This window comes from Ranitomeya variabilis, chromosome 6 (assembly GCF_051348905.1).
Source record: "Ranitomeya variabilis isolate aRanVar5 chromosome 6, aRanVar5.hap1, whole genome shotgun sequence".
Classification (NCBI taxonomy): Eukaryota; Metazoa; Chordata; class Amphibia; order Anura; family Dendrobatidae; genus Ranitomeya; species Ranitomeya variabilis.
The window spans coordinates 384,299,435-384,318,866 of NC_135237.1; the positions used below are offsets into that span (position 1 = coordinate 384,299,435).

A 19,432-nucleotide genomic window follows, 5' to 3' on the forward strand; every position below is an offset into this window, starting at 1 on the left:
GGGTACCCCTGTCCGCAATTGGTGAGATCCAACCAGTTTTTTATATTGTGCACAGTTTTCGGCGTGAGCACTTTATTTTGTTATGTACTGTTTGTCCATTTTAATATTATTAGTAAAGGTTATGTTTTAATTTATGGGTTATACTCTTCCAGCTGAGATTAATTGTTTACCCCAAGAGTTGTGCAACAGTCTGGTTTATCCAAGCTGCAGCTGCTTATTTGCCTCTGTCAGGATCCCACCCCTGACAGGGACCCCCCTGAATCTTCCCCTGCAACACCCTCTGCCACAGGATGTTGCCTGGTTCCAACCCAGTCAGCTTCTCTCTAACTTCCTCTCTAACCCCCAGTTTTACCAGATTGTGAGGAGTGGCCTAATACATAGCACCCTTAGCTCCCCCTGGAGGCCAGACTGTGAAGTGTATTGGTATCTGTGATACCTGGTCAGGTGAACTTCAGCGCCATCAGACGTACCATAGCCCCCCTTAGCGGCGGAGCATCAGTACTGCAACGACCAGGACTCTGGGGCGCTGCACTCCCCCCCCGGTTAAATCCAGTACTCCTGGACTGGGAAGAAAACAACAATACATGTCAGCAAAAAGACATACAATTTTGAAATGCAATAACAATAAGCAAATTTGAACAGAGCTTCCCTTTATGGGAGGTGAGGACACTTGAACGTTACAAACATGGTTAAATACTTTAAATAACGTACTATAAATAACTTTTCTTACCCAACCGGGTATTCTACTAAGTGCAAATTTTTGAACAATAATTTAACGTTGCCTTTAAGAACGTACACACTGAATCCACTAAAGACCTTCTTATAAAACACTATAAGGCTAATCAACTTTTCTTCATTTTCCTCCTTTACATCTGCAGGACCGCTTGTCTATCTGCCCTAGGCCTACTGCCTCTCGTTCGGTTGCGGGACCGCCCCTTTCTGCCCGGGCCTACTGCCTTTCTGCTACTATACACAGTATAGAACGTATCATCCATCCCTCAGTTCAAGATCACTGAGCCATCTCTGTATGGCTCCTAGGAGGACTCACCGACTAACCCCGTATGGGTTGTAGCAGCAGAGGAACACACAGAAAGATGAACAGTTAACTATATACAAATGATGAAGCATTCTTGCTTACTCAATTTCTGGCTGAGCAGGAGGCGGCCTCCTCCCGGGCCTCACCGGGCAAACGGGTCGTGATGGTGTAGTAAAGACCGGTCCCAGTAACGATAGGATCCCTCTTTGGGACACCCTCCTCACTCGTGGGTGAATACGACCCGTAGCGACACGGTGGGTCGGAATCCCCTGGGGTTCCGCGGTGGCTGGTTCCGGCACCTTTTCTGCAGGAGGCTTGTCTTCCGGCGTTCCGGCAGCGGCCTGGAGTGCAACGCACCGCTGGACGCCCCGAGCTATCCAGCCAACCTCTCTCCCCCACCGGGTGTAAGTTACCGCGTCTCCAGGCTCCAGGTCGCGACAGTACCTTCCCCCGCAGGGCTCCACCTCTTCCCGATCCACACGGACCCGCAGTGGTTCTCCAATTTTTTGTATAACTCCCCATCCTTTCCGGGAGTTGAAGACCACCACCACACCCCAATGTGACGGGGGAACCTCCTCAGCTTCCGTCAGGTCGATCTGGACCGCAGGTTGGGGTCTATTCATCCACGCCGTCATTAGGCGCCGCAGATGTTCTGCCTCCGGCAGGATCCTCAGGCCCCGTGCCTGCAGCTCGCACTCTGCCGCGGCCGGGATGGAGGAAGCAGGGGACACCGGAGTTAGGCGGACCTCCGTAGGCTGGCCCAGCCGAGCGGTCACACGAGCGTCGGGCTCCCGGCGGCGTGCTATCTGCCGGGCCTCGGCTGCGGCCACACACTCCTCAGATGGCGGCCAGTTGGGTCTGCCCATCGGTAGCTCCGTAAGGGCCAGTCCCTGTAACGATGGCGCGTCTGGGGCTGTGTCGGGTGGTGCACCCTCATTCTGGGTCGGGTCGTCCCCACGCGGTGCTCCCGGCGTCGCCATCTTTGCTTCCTCCCCAGTGTCTTCTTCCCGCGGTCTCTTCCGTGGGCGGCCCCGTCTCCATGGTCTCCACCCTCCAAAGAGGATGAGGAGGCGGACCTCGGCTGCTGACGGACACGTCCTCAGGATGCAAAAATGTTTAGACTGGGCGGCCATTGTCTTTCGCGCTCTTCAGCCGGTCCACGCCTACTCCACGTCCCTCTTCTCTTCCTGCGCTCTCCTCAGCGCTGTAATGGCGGCTGGTTTTGGCGGCAAATGGCAATCCACAGTCTTTGCAATAAGTCACAGTCCAAGTACAATAAATCACAGTTCCAAGGCACACATGACCTGATTCTTCAGGCTTAAGTAGATCCTGTTCGTGACCCAAGTTATAGCGCCCCCACGGCCGCAGGGTCGAGGGGTACCCGGTACCGGGCCTCTGAGTCTCGGTCCTGGGGTTGTCACGGTGGCTAGACCCGGTCCGTGACCCTGCTGAGGGGCGCCCAATGAAAGGTGTGGGTGGTGATGATGTAGTGGTGCGGTGCAGGTCGCAGTAAATAACGAGGACACCAGGTTGCAGTCTCTTTACCTCTTTACTGAAGGCCTCAGGATCCTCAGTCCGGAATACGGTTAACCGGGCTGTGGGAGTCCGGACGGTCCGATGGCACCTCCAGAGTTCCCTTTGCAGGTGGAAATCTGTGCCTACCTTCTAGCGTTTGTGTGTTGTGGTCCTCCCCTGCTGTGCTTACGGAATAGTCCCCACAACTGTTGTGTCTGTTTCTGAAGTTCCCTCACAACTCGATTATGATGTTCTGCTTCGTCCCCCAGATGATATGGCTAGGACGCACCCGTATGATGGGTAGGCTCGGAGCTCTTCCGGGACCCTAGTGTCGCCCCTCTCCAGTTGTTGCCCCCTATGTCTTCTTAGGTGATTTGAGTGAGACAGCCCGCCTATAACTGACTGTCCTGCCATAGGTTTGAAGTAAGGCCTGGAGCTCAATACTTCCTCGGCGTTCCGGCCACCGGCTACGCGCCTCAGTAGGATGTTGCCTCGTCTTACAGCATGACTCCTACTGGTGTTTCTCCTTGTTGCGTCGATCTCGTTTCTCACTCAGCACAATAAACCTCGCTTCTTGTCCTTTCTTGGGGTACCGCCGCGATGAAGTGCAGGCGCGGTCCCGTAACGTTCTCTCTGTTCGCTAGGCCTCTGTCAGGATCCTACCCCTGACAGGGACCCCCCTGAATCTTCCCCTGCAACACCCTCTGCCACAGGATGTTGTAACAACGACCAGGACTCTGGGGCGCTGCACTTACTCATCCAATTGTCTGTGGTGAAATGCAACCTGGTAGACAGAGATTTAGTAAAGGAATGGGTGATGTTGTCTGCAACATGCTGGTGTAGCGCAGGCACAGCTTTCTTAGGCTACGTTCACATTTGCGTTCGGCGCCGCAGCGTCGGGCGCCGCAGCGTCGCCGCATGCGTCATGCGCCCCTATATTTAACATGGGGGCGCATGGACATGCATTGTGATGCGTTTTTTGACACATGCATCTTTTTGGGCGCATGCGTCAGGGCGCACAGGACGCAGCAAGTTGCATTTTTTGCGCGTCCTTTTTCATACAAAAAAAGGACGCATGCGTCAAAAAACAATGCGTTTTGCATGCTTTTTGCATGCGTTGTGCGTTGAGTCACCGATGCGTCGCCGACGCAACACACAACAACGCAAATGTGAACGTAGCCTTAGAAAAGTAATGGCGACTGGGCAATAGGTACTGGGGGACTACGATGGCCATCAGCTTTCAGAAACCGTTTGTATCTACCAGGCAGAAAGGCAGCATTTCTGTGGCCAACAGATTGGAAATAGTGGAGTTCAACATCTTAGCTTTGTCATACGTAGGAGGAAACAATCTTTTACGTGACCACAAATGCGTAACTGTGGGCTGGCTGCAGTGCTGAGAGAGGGTGGGGTGCGGTGATCTGGACAAACTGCTGGACTGTGAGCGAGGTGTAGGTGGAGATGTTATGGTGGATTGAGAAGGTTGTGGTGTGCTCATTCTCTGAGATCGGTCAAAAACAGCAGGCATGTACCCTTCCATTTCAGCTAACAGTGGGCTCTCAGTCAGCGTGACAGGAGCAGGTAAAGAACCCAAGGTTCTGAGGTCAAAGACCTGCATCTCAGTAGTTGGCATGGTAACAGAGGAGGAAGAAGCAGCAGATGCAATTGATGGGGCACCTGATGGTTGTTGCGGTCCACTGGTCAGCATTTTAGTGCAGTGGAATTCCCAGAGTAACGCATATTGACTATGCATGTGAAGGTTCATACATGTAGTGGTCAAATTATTGTACTTTTTACCTCTACTCAGTTTTTTTTGCAAAGCTAGCAGATTATGTGAGTTGGCTCAACCTTTGCAGTGTCAAAAAAGGGCCAGGCTAGGCAACCCTTGCCACCCCTGCGAGCTGCAGACCCGCAAACGCTACTAGTCACAGCCACAGTTGCGGATGAGGATTCATTGCTCGTTATTATCTTCTGTGTTATCACATTCCTCGCCCTTGGTTTCACCCGCCTCCTCTTCCTGCCTTGACAGCACAGAACAGTCCTCGTGAGCCTCAGATATCTGAGTCTCATCAGGACCACCTCCCCCTCCATGGGTTAACGTCTGATGATGAGGGTTAGGATGCTGTTCGGACCCTACTTCGGCCTGCCCTGGATCCAAGCTAAAGAAATTTTGGGAATCGGTGCAGATTTCCTCCTCTTGACTCTGAAGCTTTTGAGTATACTTCTAATGACTACGGCATAGAATGTGTGAACAGCTTTTCAGACTCACCCATCTGTAGTTCTGTACAGTCAGTTATACGGTTGGAGAGTTTGGGCGTGGGGGAAGCAAGGGGAATTTGGGTGCCACCTCTGTGGACTGTACTGAGTGTGATGTTGAGGTGGAGGAAGAGGAGGAGAGTCCACTTGAAGATGCACTTGGCATCCACTCAAGCACATGCTCCTTCTGGGCCTCATCAACAAGGCGTACCACTGTGTGTCTGTCAAAGAAAGGTAGTGGAGTACCCATCCAGTAACAGAAGTTGTCAGTTGTCTTTGCATAGGACTTGACGTTGGTTCACTATTGCTTTCATAAACATTACCACCTACCCCATGTACACCTTGAACACCAAGCCTAATTCCCCTTTCACCAAGGCCTCGTTTTTCCCTGTCATTTTGCTCAGATAGTGTGGCAGGAGCACAGTATTAGCAACAAAAAGTTACATTTTAAACTCTGCACCACCTCTGCAAACAGCTGAATTTCAGCGACAGTAAATTCCAAGGTGAAATATGGTGTGCTGTATCATGTTAGTCACAGAAGAAAGAATTGTTTGAGTGTGGATGAGGCCTATATGACAAAGAAGATATGCTACAAACAATTTGAAAGTCAGATGTCCCCTACTGTATGACATTAGGAATGCAATAATTTTTGTGGCCTCTGGATCAAGCCTCTATAACACACCACATGCTGCAAACTAGTTGAAAATCAGGTCCCCTACTGTATGACACTAGGAACAGAAGAATTTTTTATGGCCTCTGGATCAAGCCTCTATAACACACTAGATCCTACAAACTATTTTAAAGTCAGGTCCCCTACTGTATGACACTAGGAACAGAAGGATTTTTTGGTGAACTATGGATCAGGCCTCTATAACACACTAGATGCTACAAACTAATTTAAGGTCAGGTCTCCTACTGTATGACACTAGGAACAGAAGGATTTTTGGTGGCCTCTGGAACAGGTCTCTATAACACACTAGATGCTACAAAGTATTTGAAAGTCAGGTCTCCTAGTGTATGAAACTAGGAACAGAACAATTTATTTGGCCTCTGGATCAGGCCTCTACTTAATTTCAACCCAACAAAATGACAAAGTGTGATAAGGTGGGCTGAAAAATTACAATTTTTTTTTAACGTGCCTTAGGTCTGCATAAAGTACCATATCACCATAGCACAAAATGGCAAGATGGCATAAGGGAGGCTTTTTCACATTTAGCTAGTGAAAAAATATTATTTAGAATGCTATACTCGTGCATGGAGATAGATACAGAGAAGACAGGCTAACGGAGCACCAAGCTGGCGGTCAGGGGAGATGTTGATTGAGAAAGGTCCGATGCAGCTCCTGTTGGGTGCCTCAGGAGAGGAATAAACAATGAGTTACAGGATACTCCGGTCACATGGGAGCGCACAGGACACAGATGAAGGGATTAGAAGTTTCTTTGTTTATTGAAATCCACTGGAGGGCTGCATTATATTCTATATAGGGGCTGCATTATAATCTATGAGGGGGCTACATTATATTCTATGAATGGGGCTGCATTATACTATATGAGAGCTGCATTATATTCTATGAGGGGGCTACATTATATTCTATGAGGGAGGCTACCCAACCCCTGCAATATTAAGACATGTACTACCTTATATTATACCCTGATATTAGAGTGTTTTACTGTACAATTGGTGGTCTTGTATTTATTTCTCTAGCGTGAGAAAATATTCAGAAAAATTCCCACGCTACAGTTCATATGAGTTTATGCCACCAGGGGGCGCAGCACCGCAAGTCAATGAAGCTGCATTCCATTTATTCCCTTAGTTTTTACAGCCATGAGCGGCTGCATCAGCAGCATGTTTGAAGCATATGTGGGAAAAGGTTAAAAAGTTCCAGGGGGGCAAATACTTTCACAAGGCACTGTATAATATTAGCAATATCAACACTGCAGCTTCGTAAATTAAAAAAAATATAAAATTACATAAATTATAGAAAAGCAGCTTACAGACATTATCACCAGTATGTGTCTATACTCTTCTGGTATTGGTGATGCCACAATATGATCGAGAAGGAGTAACAAACATCTGAAAAATAGAAATGTTATTGCAAACCTTTAGTAAACATTACTTTCACTAAGATAACAGGATCACATTTTTATTTTTTTGCTTTATGCTAATATTTACTAAATGCTATGATACTAAACAAATTTCTTTATCATACAGTAGACACCAAAGTTTTTGAAGCAGAATACACTTCAGGAAACTGCCGGAGGTGTTTTACCTGAAGCATAATTTTTGGCATCCCTGCGATCGCCAAAAATTAGAAGAAATGAGCACTTGATTAAAGGCTGGAAGCCAGTAGCGTAGCTACCAGGGGGCAAAGGGAGTGGTCGCTCTGTGAATCCCAGCCCCGCAATGTGAATAAATCATAAGTCACTGCGGGGCTGGGAATCACAAGCAGGGCGGCCGCGCAGGCGCAGTCAGCTGGACTGCATATGAGGAAAGACGGGCAGCGCTCACTGCGCCTGCACCAGGCAGGGGAAAAGAGCGCAGGCGCCGGCTATTTTGAAAACAGCAGTGAGGAGGAGGCGGCGCCCGGCGCCAAGAAGATGTGAGTGACAGCTGTGTGGCGTCTAAAGCAGGGGGGAAACACCGGCCTCCTCGACTGAAGACCAGGTATTTCGGACAAATTATAAAACTGATTATTTCTCTAGTTACAGCACCCAGAACTAAAAGAGCCACCTTGTCAGAATGCAGCACTACTGCTGAACAAGGTGGCTCTTTTAGTTTGAAACGACTGGGGGAGGGGTGACAGGTTCCCTTTAAACTATATACAGAGCTCCTGTGTATAATGTCACCAGTGGCAATACTAGTGTTATCAGGATTTTGGTTTTTATTAATGATCAGTACTGTAGTCACTATGTGGTCTGTCATCATGTGACTGTATTAATTTGTATGCGGTAATATTCGGTCATTATGTGGTCTGGTCTGGTTATGATGTTACTCTATTAACCCCTTAACGACCGCCGATTCGCCTTTTAAAGGCGGCAGTTAAGGGTAGTTAAACCACAGCTGTGGAAAAAGTGTATAGCGCCCCCCTAAAGTCGGATTTTCTCTTGTGTCTCGGTTGCCGGGGGTAGTCGAGACCCCAGAGAACATGATTCGAGTCGGTTTTTACCGACCCCGGGTTGTGATAAAAAAACGCGATTTCCCATTTAATTTCTCTGTCCTCCGATGTAGTCACACATCAGAGGACAGAGAAATGGGGTCCCCGATAGCCCCCCGATACTCACCCGTCTCACCGATGCTCATCTTGGCTCCCGATGGGTGCCGCCATCTTTTTCTGGGAAAAAAATGGCGGACGCATGCGCAGCGTGCCCGCCGGCTGGCACCCAGCAGATCAATAAGGTCTCGGCTGCCGGTTTGAGGTTAGGGTTGAGATTATGATTAGGGGTGTGTTGGGCTTAGGGATTTGATTAGGGTTGGGATTAGGGGTGTTTTGGCATTAGGGTTGTGATTAGGGTTATAGTTAGGGCTGGGATTAGGGTGTTTTGGTGTTAGGGTTTTGATTAGGGTTATGGATCGGGTTGGGATTAGCGTTAAGGGTGTGTTGGGGTTACGGCTGGAGTTAGAATTGGGGGGTTTGCACTGTTTAGGTACATCAGGGGGTCTCCAAACGCCACAGCCAATTTTGCGCTCAAAAAGTCAAATGGTGCTCTCTCCCTTCTGAGCTCTGCCGTGCGCCCAAACAGTGGTTTACCCCTACATGTGGGGTATCAGCGTACTCAGGACTAATTGGACAACAACTTTTGGGGTTCAATTTCTCCTGTTACCCTTGTAAAAATAAAAAAAATTGGGGGCTAAAAATCATTTTTGTGGGGAAAAAATGATTTTTTATTTTCATGGCTCTGCGTCAAACTTCAGTGAAACACTTGGGCGTTCAAAATGCTCACCACATATCTAGATAAGTTCCTTGGGGGGACTAATTTCCAAAATAGGGTCACTTGTGGGGGGTTTCTATTGTTTAGGTACATCAGGAGCACTGCAAATGCAGTATGATGCCCGCAGACCATTCCATCAAAGTCTGCATTTTAAAACGCCACTACTTCCCTTCCGAGCCCCGATGTGTGCCCAAACAGTGGTTCCCCCCCACATATGGGGTATCAGCGTACTCAGGACAAACTGGACAACAAATTTTGAGGTCCAATTTCTCCTGTTACCCTTGAGAAAATAACAAATTGCGAGCTAAAAAATCATTTTTGAGGAAAAAAAAAGGATTTTTTATTTTCACGGCTCTGCATTATAAAGTTCTGTGAAGCACTTGGGCGTTCAAAGTGCTCACCACACATCTAGATAAGTTTCTTGGAGGGTCTAGTTTCCAAAATGGGGTCACTTGTGGGGATTTTCTACTGTCTAGGTACATCAGGAGCTCTGCAAATGCAACATGACGCCCGCAGACCATTCCATCAAAGACTGCATTTTAAAACGTCACTACTTCCCTTCCGAACCCCGATGTGTGCCCAAACAGTCGTCCCCCCCACATATGGGGTATCAGCGTACTCAGGACAAACTGGACAACAAATTTTGTGGTCCAATTTCTCCTGTTACTCTTGAGAAAATAAAAAATTGCGAGCTAAAAAAACATTTTTGAGGAAAAAAATGTTTTTTTTTATTTTCACGGCTCTACGTTATAAATTTCTGGGAAGCACTTGGGGGTTCAAAGTGCTCACCACACATCTAGATAAGTTCCTTAATGGGTTTAGTTTCCAAAATGGGGTCACTTGTGGGGGTTTCCTCTGTTTAGGCACATCAGGGGCTCTCCAAACGCGACATGGCAACCGATCTCAATTCCAGCCAATTCTGCATTGAAAAAGTCAAACGGAACTCCTTCTCTTCCAAGCTCTGCCATGCGCCCAATCTGTGGTTCACCCCCACATATGGGGTATCGACGTACTCAGGACATATTGGACAACAACTTTTCGGGTCTAATTTCTCCAGTTACCCTTGTGAAAATAAAGATTTTGGGGCGAAAAATCATTTTTGTAGAAAAAATGAGATTTTTTATTTTCACGGCTCTACGTTATAAACTTCTGTGAAGCACCTGGGGGTTTACAGTGCTCACCATACATCTAGACAAGTTCCTTAAAGGGTCTAGTTTCCAAAATGGTGTCATTTGTGGGGGTTTCTACTGTTTAGGCACATCAGGGGCTCTCCAAATGCGACATGGCGTCCGATCTCAATTCCAGCCAATTCTGCATTGAAAAAGTCAAACAGAACTCCTTCTCTTACAAGCTCTGCCGTGCGCCCAAACTGTGGTTTACCCCTGCATATGGGGTATTGAAGTACTCAGGACAAATTGCACAGCAACTTTTGGGGTCTAATTTCTCCTGTTACTCTTGTGAAAATAAAAATTTGGGGGTGAAGATATCATTTTTGTAGAAAAAATATGATTTTTTTCACGACTCTACGTTATAAACTTCTGTGAAGCACCTGGGGGTTTAAAGTGCTCACCACACATCTAGACAAGTTTTGTAAAGGGTCTAGCTTCCAAAATGGTGTCACTTGTGGGGGGTTTCTACAGTTTAGGCACATCAGAGGCTCTCCAAACGTGACATGGCGTCTAATCTCAATTCCAGCCAATTCTGCATTGAAAACAGCGGTTTACCCCCACATATGGGGTATTGATGTACTCAGGAGAAATTGCACAACAACATTCGTGGTCTAATTTCTCCTGTTACCCATGTGAAAATAAGAATTTGTGGGCGAAAAGATTATTTTTGTGTAAAAAATGTGATTTTTTTTTATTTTCACGGAACTATGTTATAAACTTCTCTGAAGCACTTAGGGGTTCAAAGTGCTCACCACACATCTAGATAAGTTCCTTAAGGGGCCTAGTTTCCAAAATGGTGTCACTTATGGGGGGTTTCCACTGTTTAGGTACATCAGGGGATCTCCAAACACAACATAGCGTACGATCTCAATTCCATCCAATTCTGCATTTAAAAAGTCAAATGGTGCTCCCTCTCTTCCAAGCCCTGCCGTGCGCCTAAACAGTGGTTTATCCCCACGTATCGGGTATCGGCGTATTCAGGAGAAATTGCACAACAAATTTTGTGTTTCATTTTCTCTTTTTACACTTGTGAAAATAAAAAAATTGGTTCTGAATTAAAATGTTTTTAAAAAAATTTAAATGTTCATTTTTTCCTTCCACATTGTTTCAGTTGCTGTGAAGCACGTCAAGGGTTAATAAACTTCTTGAATGTGGTTTTGAGCACCTTGAGGGGTGTTGTTTTTAGAATGTTGTCAAGTTTGAGTATGTTCTGTCATGTACACCCCTCAAAGTGACTTTAAATGTGAGATGGTCCCTAAAAAAATGGTTTTGTAAATTTTATTGTAAAAATTAGAAATCGCTGGTCAACTTTTAACCCTTATAACTTCCTAACATAAAAAAATTTTGTTTCCAAAATTGTGCTGATGTAAAGTAGACATGTGGGAAATGTTATTTATTAACTACTTTTTGTGACATATCTCTCTGATTTAAGGGCATAAAAATACAAAGTTTGAAAATTGCGAAATTTTAATTTTTTTTGCCATATTTCCATTTTTTTCATAAATAATCGCAAGTATTATCGAAGAAATGTTACCACTAGCATGAAGTACAATATGTCACGAAAAAACAGTAAAGTGACAGTGGTCAGAATTGTAAAAATTGGCTCAGTCATTAAGTACCAAATTGGCTCTGTCACTAAGGGGTTAAACCACGGAGGTGTTTTTTGTTTTTTTGCTCCCCTTTCTTCCCAGACGCATAACTCTTTTTAAATTTGGTAAATATAGCCATGTGAGGGCTTGTTTTTTGTGGAACGAGATGTGCTATTGAAAAACACCATTGGTTTTAACATATCTTGTACTGGAAAACGAGAAAAAAATTCCAAGTGCGGTGAAATTGCAAAAATAGTGCAATCCCACAGTTGGTTTTTTTTTTTCACCATGTTCACTAAATGCTAAAACTGACCTGCAATTGTGATTCTCCAGGTCATTATGAGTTCATAAACACACTCCAAACATGTCTAGGTTCTTTTTTATCTAATACAAACAAGTCCTTATTTGATAATTGCCCATAAATCGTGGGCTGCACTTCCTTGACAAGAATTATATATTTTGTATACCTCAACTTAGGGGAACAAAAAATAATTGAAGTGACAAAAACTATTTTTAAAATGTCGAAATGTATTAATTCATTATTAAATTTTTTTTAAGAAAACAGGAAAAAATGTACTGGAAAAATGGAGGTTGTAAATGAGGACCACAATTATCCTTTTATGACAACATATCTGTCAAAACTCAATTCACAGCAGAAAGATATTTTCAAAATCAAAAATGAAGCTTTATCTCAATCCAAAATATAAATGCCAATAAGATGCTTAAGTGATATAATTATTCTCCAATCTATATCATAAATCAATTTTTAAAGTGCCTAGTGCCAAGAGAAATACAATTTCTCACAAAGATTATATCACAGAGTTTGACAGCAGCATTAACCCCTTCACCCCCAAGGGTGGTTTACACGTTAATGACCGGGCCAATTTTTACAATTCTGACCACTGTCCCTTTATGAGGTTATAACTCTGGAACGCTTCGACGGATCTTGGCGATTCAGACATTGTTTTCTCGTGACATATTGTACTTCATGATAGTGGTAAAATTTCTTCGATATAACTTGCATTTATTTGTGAAAAAACGAATATTTGGCGAAAATTTTGAAAATTTTGCAATTTTCCAACTTTGAATTTTTATGCCCTTAAATCACAGACATATGTCATGCAAAATACTTAATAAGTAACATTTCCCACATGTCTACTTTACATCAGCACAATTTTGGAACCAAAATTTTTTTTTGTGACGCAGTTATAAGGGATAAATGTCACCAGCAATTTCTCATTTTTACAACACCATTTTTTTTTAGGGACCACATCTCATTTGAAGTAATTTTGAGGGGTCTATATGATAGAAAATACCCAAGTGTGACACCATTCTAAAAACTGCACCCCTCAAGGTACTCAAAACCACTTTCAAAAAGTTTATTAACCCTTCAGGTGTTTCACAGGAATTTTTGGAATGTTTAAATAAAAATAAACATTTAACTTTTTTTCACACAAAATTTATTTCAGCTCCAATTTGTTTTATTTTACCAAGGGTAACAGGAGAAAATAGACCCCAAAATTTGTTGTACAATTTGTCCTGAGTACGCTGATACCCCATATGTGGGGGTAAACCACTGTTTGGGCGCATGGCAGAGCTCGGAAGGAAAGGAGCGCCATTTGACTTTTCAATGCAAAATTGACTGGAATTGAGATGGGACGACATGTTGCATTTGGAGAGCCCCTGATGTGCCTAAACACTGAAACCCCCCACAAGTGACACCATTTTGGAAAGAGGACCCCCTAAGGATCTTATCTAGATGTGTGGTGAGCACTTTGACCCAACAAGTGCTTCACAGAAGTTTATAATGCAGAGCCGTAAAAATAAAAAATCATATTTTTTCACAAAAATGATCTTTTCGCCCCCAATTTTTTATTTTCCCAAGGGTAAGAGAAGAAATTGGACCCGAAAAATTGTTGTGCAATTTGTCCTGAGTACGCTGATACCCCATATGTGGGTGTAAACCATTGTTTGGGCGCAGGGCAGAGCTCGGAAGGGAAGGAGCGCCATTTGACTTTTCAATGCAAAATTGACTGGAATTGAGATGGGACGCCATGTTGCGTTTGGAGAGCCCCTGATGTGCCTAAACATTGAAACCCTGTACAAGTGACACAATTTTGGAAAGTAGACCCCTTAAGGAACTTATCTAGATGTGTGTTGAGCACTTTGACCCAACAAGTGCTTCACAGAAGTTTATAATGCAGAGCCGTAAAAATAAAAAATCATATTTTTTCACAAAAATGATCTTTTCGCCCCCATTTTTTTATTTCCCCAAGGGTAAGAGAAGAAATTAGACCACAAAAGTTGTTGTGCAATTTGTCCTGAGTACGACGATACCCAATATGTGGGGGTAAACCACTGTTTGGGCGCATAGCAGAGCTCGGAAGGGAAGGAGCGCTATTTTACTTTTCAATGCAAAATTGACTGGAATTAAGATGGGATGCCATGTTGCGTTTGGAGAGCCCCTGATGTGCCTAAACATTAAAAACCCCCACAAGTGACACCATTTTGGAAAGTAGACCCCCTAAGGAACTTATCTAGATGTGTTTTGAGAGCTTTGAACCCCCAAGTGTTTCACTACAGTTTATAACGCAGAGCCGTGAAAATAAAAATTATTTTTTTTTTCACAAAAATGATATTTAGCCCCCAGTTTTGTATTTTCACAAGGGTATCAGGATAAATTGGACCCCAAAAGTTGTTGTCCAATTTGTCCTGAGTACGCTGATACCCCATATGTTGCGGGGAACCACTGTTTGGGCGCATGACAGAGCTCGGAAGGGAAGGAGCGCCATTTGGAATGCAGACTTAAATGGATTGGTCTGCAGGCGTCACGTTGCATTTGCAGAGCCCCTGATGTACCCAAACAGTACAAACCCCCCACAAGTGACCCCATATTGGAAACTAGACCCCCCAAGGAACTTATCTAGATGTGTTGTGAGAACTTTGAACCCCCAAGTGTTTCACTACAGTTTACAACGCAGAGCCGTGAAAATAAAAAATCCTTTTTTTCCCCCAAAACTTATTTTTTGGCCCCCAGTTTTGTATTTTCCCAAGGGTAGCAGGAGAACTTGGACCCCAAAAGATGATGTCCAATTTGTCCTGAGTACGCTGATACCCCATATGTTGGGGTAAACCCCTGTTTGGGCACACGGGAGAGCTCTGAAGGGAAGGAGCACTGTTTTCCTTTTTCAACGCAGAATTGGCTGGAATTCAGATCGGATGCCATGTCCAGTTTGGAGAGCCCCTGATGTGCCTAAACAGTGGAAACCCCCCAATTATAACTGAAACCCTAATCCAAACACACCCCTTACCCTAATCCCAACAGTAACCCTAACCACTCCTCTAACCCAGACACACCCAACCCTATTCCCAACCATAAATGTAATCCAAACCCTAACCCTATCTTTAGACCCAACCCTAACTGTAGCCCCAACCCTAGCCCCAACCCTAACCCTAACCCTAGCCCTAACCGGAGCAATAACCCTAGCCCTATCACTAGCCCTAACACTAGCCGTAACACTAGCCCTAACCCTAGCCTCAACCCTAGCCCCAACCCTAGCCCTAACCCTAACCCTAGCCCAACCCTAGCCCTAACCCTAACCCTAGCCCCAACCCTAGCCCCAACCCTAACCCTAGCCCTTGCCCTAACCCTAACCCTAGCCCTAACCCTAGCTCTAACCCTAGCCCTAACTCTAGTCCTAACTCTAGTCCTAACGCTAGCCCTAACCCTAACCCTAATGGGAAAATGGAAATAAATACATTTTTTAATTTTTTAATTTTTCCCTAACTAAGGGGGTGATGAAGGGGGGTTTGATTTACTTTTATAGCGGGTTTTTTAGCGGATTTTTATGATTGGCAGCCGTCACACACTGAAAGACGCTTTTCATTGCAAAAAATATTTTTTGCGTTACCACATTTTGAGAGCTGTAATTTTTCCATATTTGAGTCCACAGAGTCATGTGAGATCTTGTTTTTTGTGGGACGAGTTGACGTTTTTATTGGTAACATTTTCGGACACGTGACATTTTTTGATCGCTTTTTATTCCGATTTTTGTGAGGCAGAGTGATCAAAAACCAGCTATTCATGAATTTCTTTTGGGGGAGGCGTTTATACCGTTCCGCGTTTGGTAAAATTGATAAAGCAGTTTTATTCGTCGGGTCAGTACGATTACAGCGATATCTCATTTATATCATTTTTTTATGTTTTGGCGCTTTTATACGATAAAAACTATTTTATAGAAAAAATAATTATTTTGGTATCGCTTTATTCTCAGGACTATAACTTTTTTATTTTTTTGCTGATGATGCTGTATGGCAGCTCGTTTTTTGCGGGACAAGATGACGTTTTCAGCGGTACCATGGTTATTTATATCAGTCTTTTTGATCGCGTGTTATTCCACTTTATGTTCGGCAGTATGATAATAAAGCGTTGTTTTTTGCCTCGTTGTTTTTTTTTTTTTTTCTTACGTTGTTTACTGAAGGGGTTAACTAGTGGGGCAGTTTTATAGGTTGGGTCGTTACGGACGCGGCGATACTAAATATGTGTACTTTTATTGTTTTTTTTATTTTATTTAGCAAAAGAAATGTATTTATGGGAATAATATTTTTTTTTTTTTTCTTTATTTAGGATATTTTTTTTATTTATTTTTTTACACATGTGGGGAATTTTTTTGTAACTTTTTTACTTTGTCCCAGGGGGGGACATCACAGATCATTGATCTGGCAGTGTGCACAGCACTCTGCCAGATCTGCGATCTGCTGTGCAGGGCTGCAGGCTTACCAAGTGTCTGCTCTGAGCAGACACTCGGTAAGCCACCTCCCTCCCTGCAGGACCCGGATGCCACGGCCATCTTGGATCCGGGACCTGCGGCGAGGAGGGAGGTAGGAGACCCTCGGAGCAACGCGATCACATCGCGTTGCTCCGGGGGTCTCAGGGAAGCCCGCAGGGAGCCCCCTCCCTGCGCAATGCTTCACTATACCGCCGGTACACCGCGATCATGTTTGATCGCGGTGTGCCGGGGGTTAATGTGCCGTGGGCGGTCCGTGACCGCTCCTGGCACATAGTGCCGGATGTCAGCTGCGATATGCAGCTGACACCCGGCCGCGATCGGCCGCGCTCCCCCCGTGAGCGCCGCTGATAGGTGATGACGTACTATCCCGTCGGTGGTCATACGGGCCCACCCCACCTCGACGGGATAGTACGTCAGATGTCAGGAAGGGGTTAAACTAGTTAACAGCAGGGGGTGGATCGTGAGTCTACCCGTGGATGTTAGAGGCACATGTCAGCTGTTCAAATCAGCTGCCACGTGCGGGAAAAGATATGGGCTCAGCATTGGAGCCAACATCAAAGGGAGGGAGTCCGACATCGACGTACTATTATGCCCGATGTTGGAAAGGGGTTAACCCCTTAACGTCCAGAGGTATTTTCATTTTTGCTTTTTTGTTTCTTGCTCCCCTTCTTCCCAGAGCGATAACTTTTATATTTTTTGGTCAAAATGGCCATGTGAGGGCTTGTTTTATGCAGGTAGAGTTGTACTTTTGAACGACACCATTGGTTTTAACATATCTTGTACTGGAAAACAGGGAAAAAATTCCAAGTGTGGTGAAATTGCAAAAAAGTGCAATCCCACACTTGTTTTTTGTTTGGCTTTTTCGCTAGGTTCACTAAATGCTAAAACTGACCTGCCAATATGATTCTCCAGGTCATTATGAGTTCATAGACACCAAACATGATCTTTTGATCACCCATTATTGCATTTTATTGCAATGTAGCGCGACCAAAAACGTAGTGCTGACGTTTTGAACTGTTTTCTTGTTACGTCTTTTAGCAATCGGGTAAAAAATATTTTTTTTATATTAATAGATCTGGCAATTCTTAACGCGGCAATACCAAGTATGCATATTTTTTATTGTTGTGTGTATTTTATTTTTTTATTGTTTTATTTTGAATGGGGTGAAAGGGGGGTTATTTGAATGTTTATTTTTTTTATAATATTAAAAACATTTTGTTTTACCTTTTGCATGCCCATCCCTAATTGTATGGGTTGGACACTCGACTTGAGCACCACCAGCAGCATTATTCCAGAGTGCCATGTTATTTATCTCCATTCTCCATGGAAGACTAGAAGCTGCACTACTTTGATCGGCTCTGCTACATACAGGCGATGATCAGATCGCCTATACGTATGTAGCAGAAATACTCACTTGCTATGAGCGCCGACCACTGAGTGCTGGAGACCTCTGGTTTTCATGCCAACCCATCGGTGACCTGTAATCACATGATGGGGTCACCGATGGGCGCACTTCCGGAAAGCGCGAGTTAAATGCCGCTGTCAGTGATTGACAGCTGCATTTATTTAGATAACAGAAGCAGGTGGATCGTGATTCCACCCGCGGCTGTTAGAGGCACATGTCAGCTGTTCAAAACGATGATGTGGAAAGATGTGGGCTCAGCGCCGGAGCCCACATCAAAGGGAGGGATTCCCATGAGTTCATACTATTATGCCCAATGTTGGAAAGGGGTTTACCACCTTTGTGGTATTATTCAGTCACTATGTGATGGTAATATGTGGTCTTGTCATGGTGTGGAAGTATTTGTCCTCTGTATGTGGTATTATTTGGTCACTATGTGGAGGTAATGTGTGGTCTGGTCATGGTGTGATTGTATTTGTCCCTTGTATATGGTATTATTCGGTCACTATGTGGTGGTAATATGTGGTCTGGTCATGGTGAAGTAGTATTTGTCTCATGAACTTGTATGTGGTATTATTTGGTTACTATATTGTGATAATATGTAGACTGGTGACGAGGTAGCAGCATTTGTCCCCTGTATGTGGTATTATTCGGTCACTATGGTTTGAAAATATGTGGTCTGGTCACGGTGTGGTGGTATTTTTTCCTTGTATGTGGTATTATTTGGTCACTAGGTGGTGGTAATATGTAGTCTGGTCATGGTGTGGCATATTTGTTTCTTTCATTGTAGTATTATTGGTCTTGGTATAGGGGATTGTGTTATGTATGGAGGTCACTTGTTCTTTCTGACATCAATGAGAAGATTCTTGATTTCCAATAGAGATTAAATATTTGGATGTTTAACCCCTCCCTGTCCTGCACTACTGCACAGTATTAAATATGCATTTACCATGGTTCTACAGTGATAAACAAGTTATCACCTATAAGAAGGCCATGTTCACACATTCAGTGCTTGGTCAGTATTTTGCCTAAGTATTTGGAATCCAAAACAAGGAGTGGGCGATAAATGCAGAAGTGGTGACATGTCTCTATAATACTTTTCCTCTGATTGTTCCACTACTGGTTTTGCCTTACAAATACTGATGTAAACTGCTGACCAAATACTGAATGTGTGAACAAGGCCAAAGGATAAGTGATAAGCTATAGATTGGTGGGGGTCTGACTGCTGGGACCTGCACCGATCTGTAGAATGTGAACTTTTACTCCTTTATCAAGATCTAAGCCAGATTTTGATTTTGTCTTTCCTTTCCTGGTCTGATCATGTCAGGGGTTAACTTTCCCTGCCATGTTCCCATGTCCGGTATGCTATATCTTGGTGCTGCAACCTGTGTGCAGTGCCAGTTATATTGCTTGCCTTCAGCGTGCTAGCTGGCTCTGGTGAGTTTCTGATCTGTCCTGCTGCGTTTGCCTTACTGACCCGTGTCTGTTTACCTACCACCTACCCATCCCTGCTCCTTTATCGTCTGTGTGTTTGGATTCCCCTGTATTGACTTTAGCTTGCCTCTGACCTGATTCTGTCTTTCCCTTCTGGTATCCCTGCTACTAACCGGTACTGACCTTTTGCTTGCATTTGACTGTCAGGACTCTGAACATTTTTTATTACCTTTTTGTGCATTACTGCCCTTTTCCAAGATGGCGTCTTTGGTCTCATGTGCACTGTGTCTTCCTGCTATAAAACTCCACCCCAGC

The 19,432-nt window shown here is 44.5% G+C and overlaps 1 protein-coding gene across 3 annotated transcripts in view; it reads right to left on the reverse strand.

The window, feature by feature from the left end:
• The window catches only part of C6H18orf63 (chromosome 6 C18orf63 homolog), a 570,510-nt gene that overhangs the window by 407,550 nt on the left and 143,528 nt on the right, over nucleotides 1–19,432 (reverse strand). For all 3 annotated transcript variants that reach the window (XM_077270092.1, XM_077270091.1, XM_077270093.1), the window contains one exon: nucleotides 6,799–6,877. In XM_077270092.1, the coding sequence (XP_077126207.1) occupies nucleotides 6,799–6,877 (79 nt within the window). The remainder of the gene's footprint in view (nucleotides 1–6,798; nucleotides 6,878–19,432) is intronic.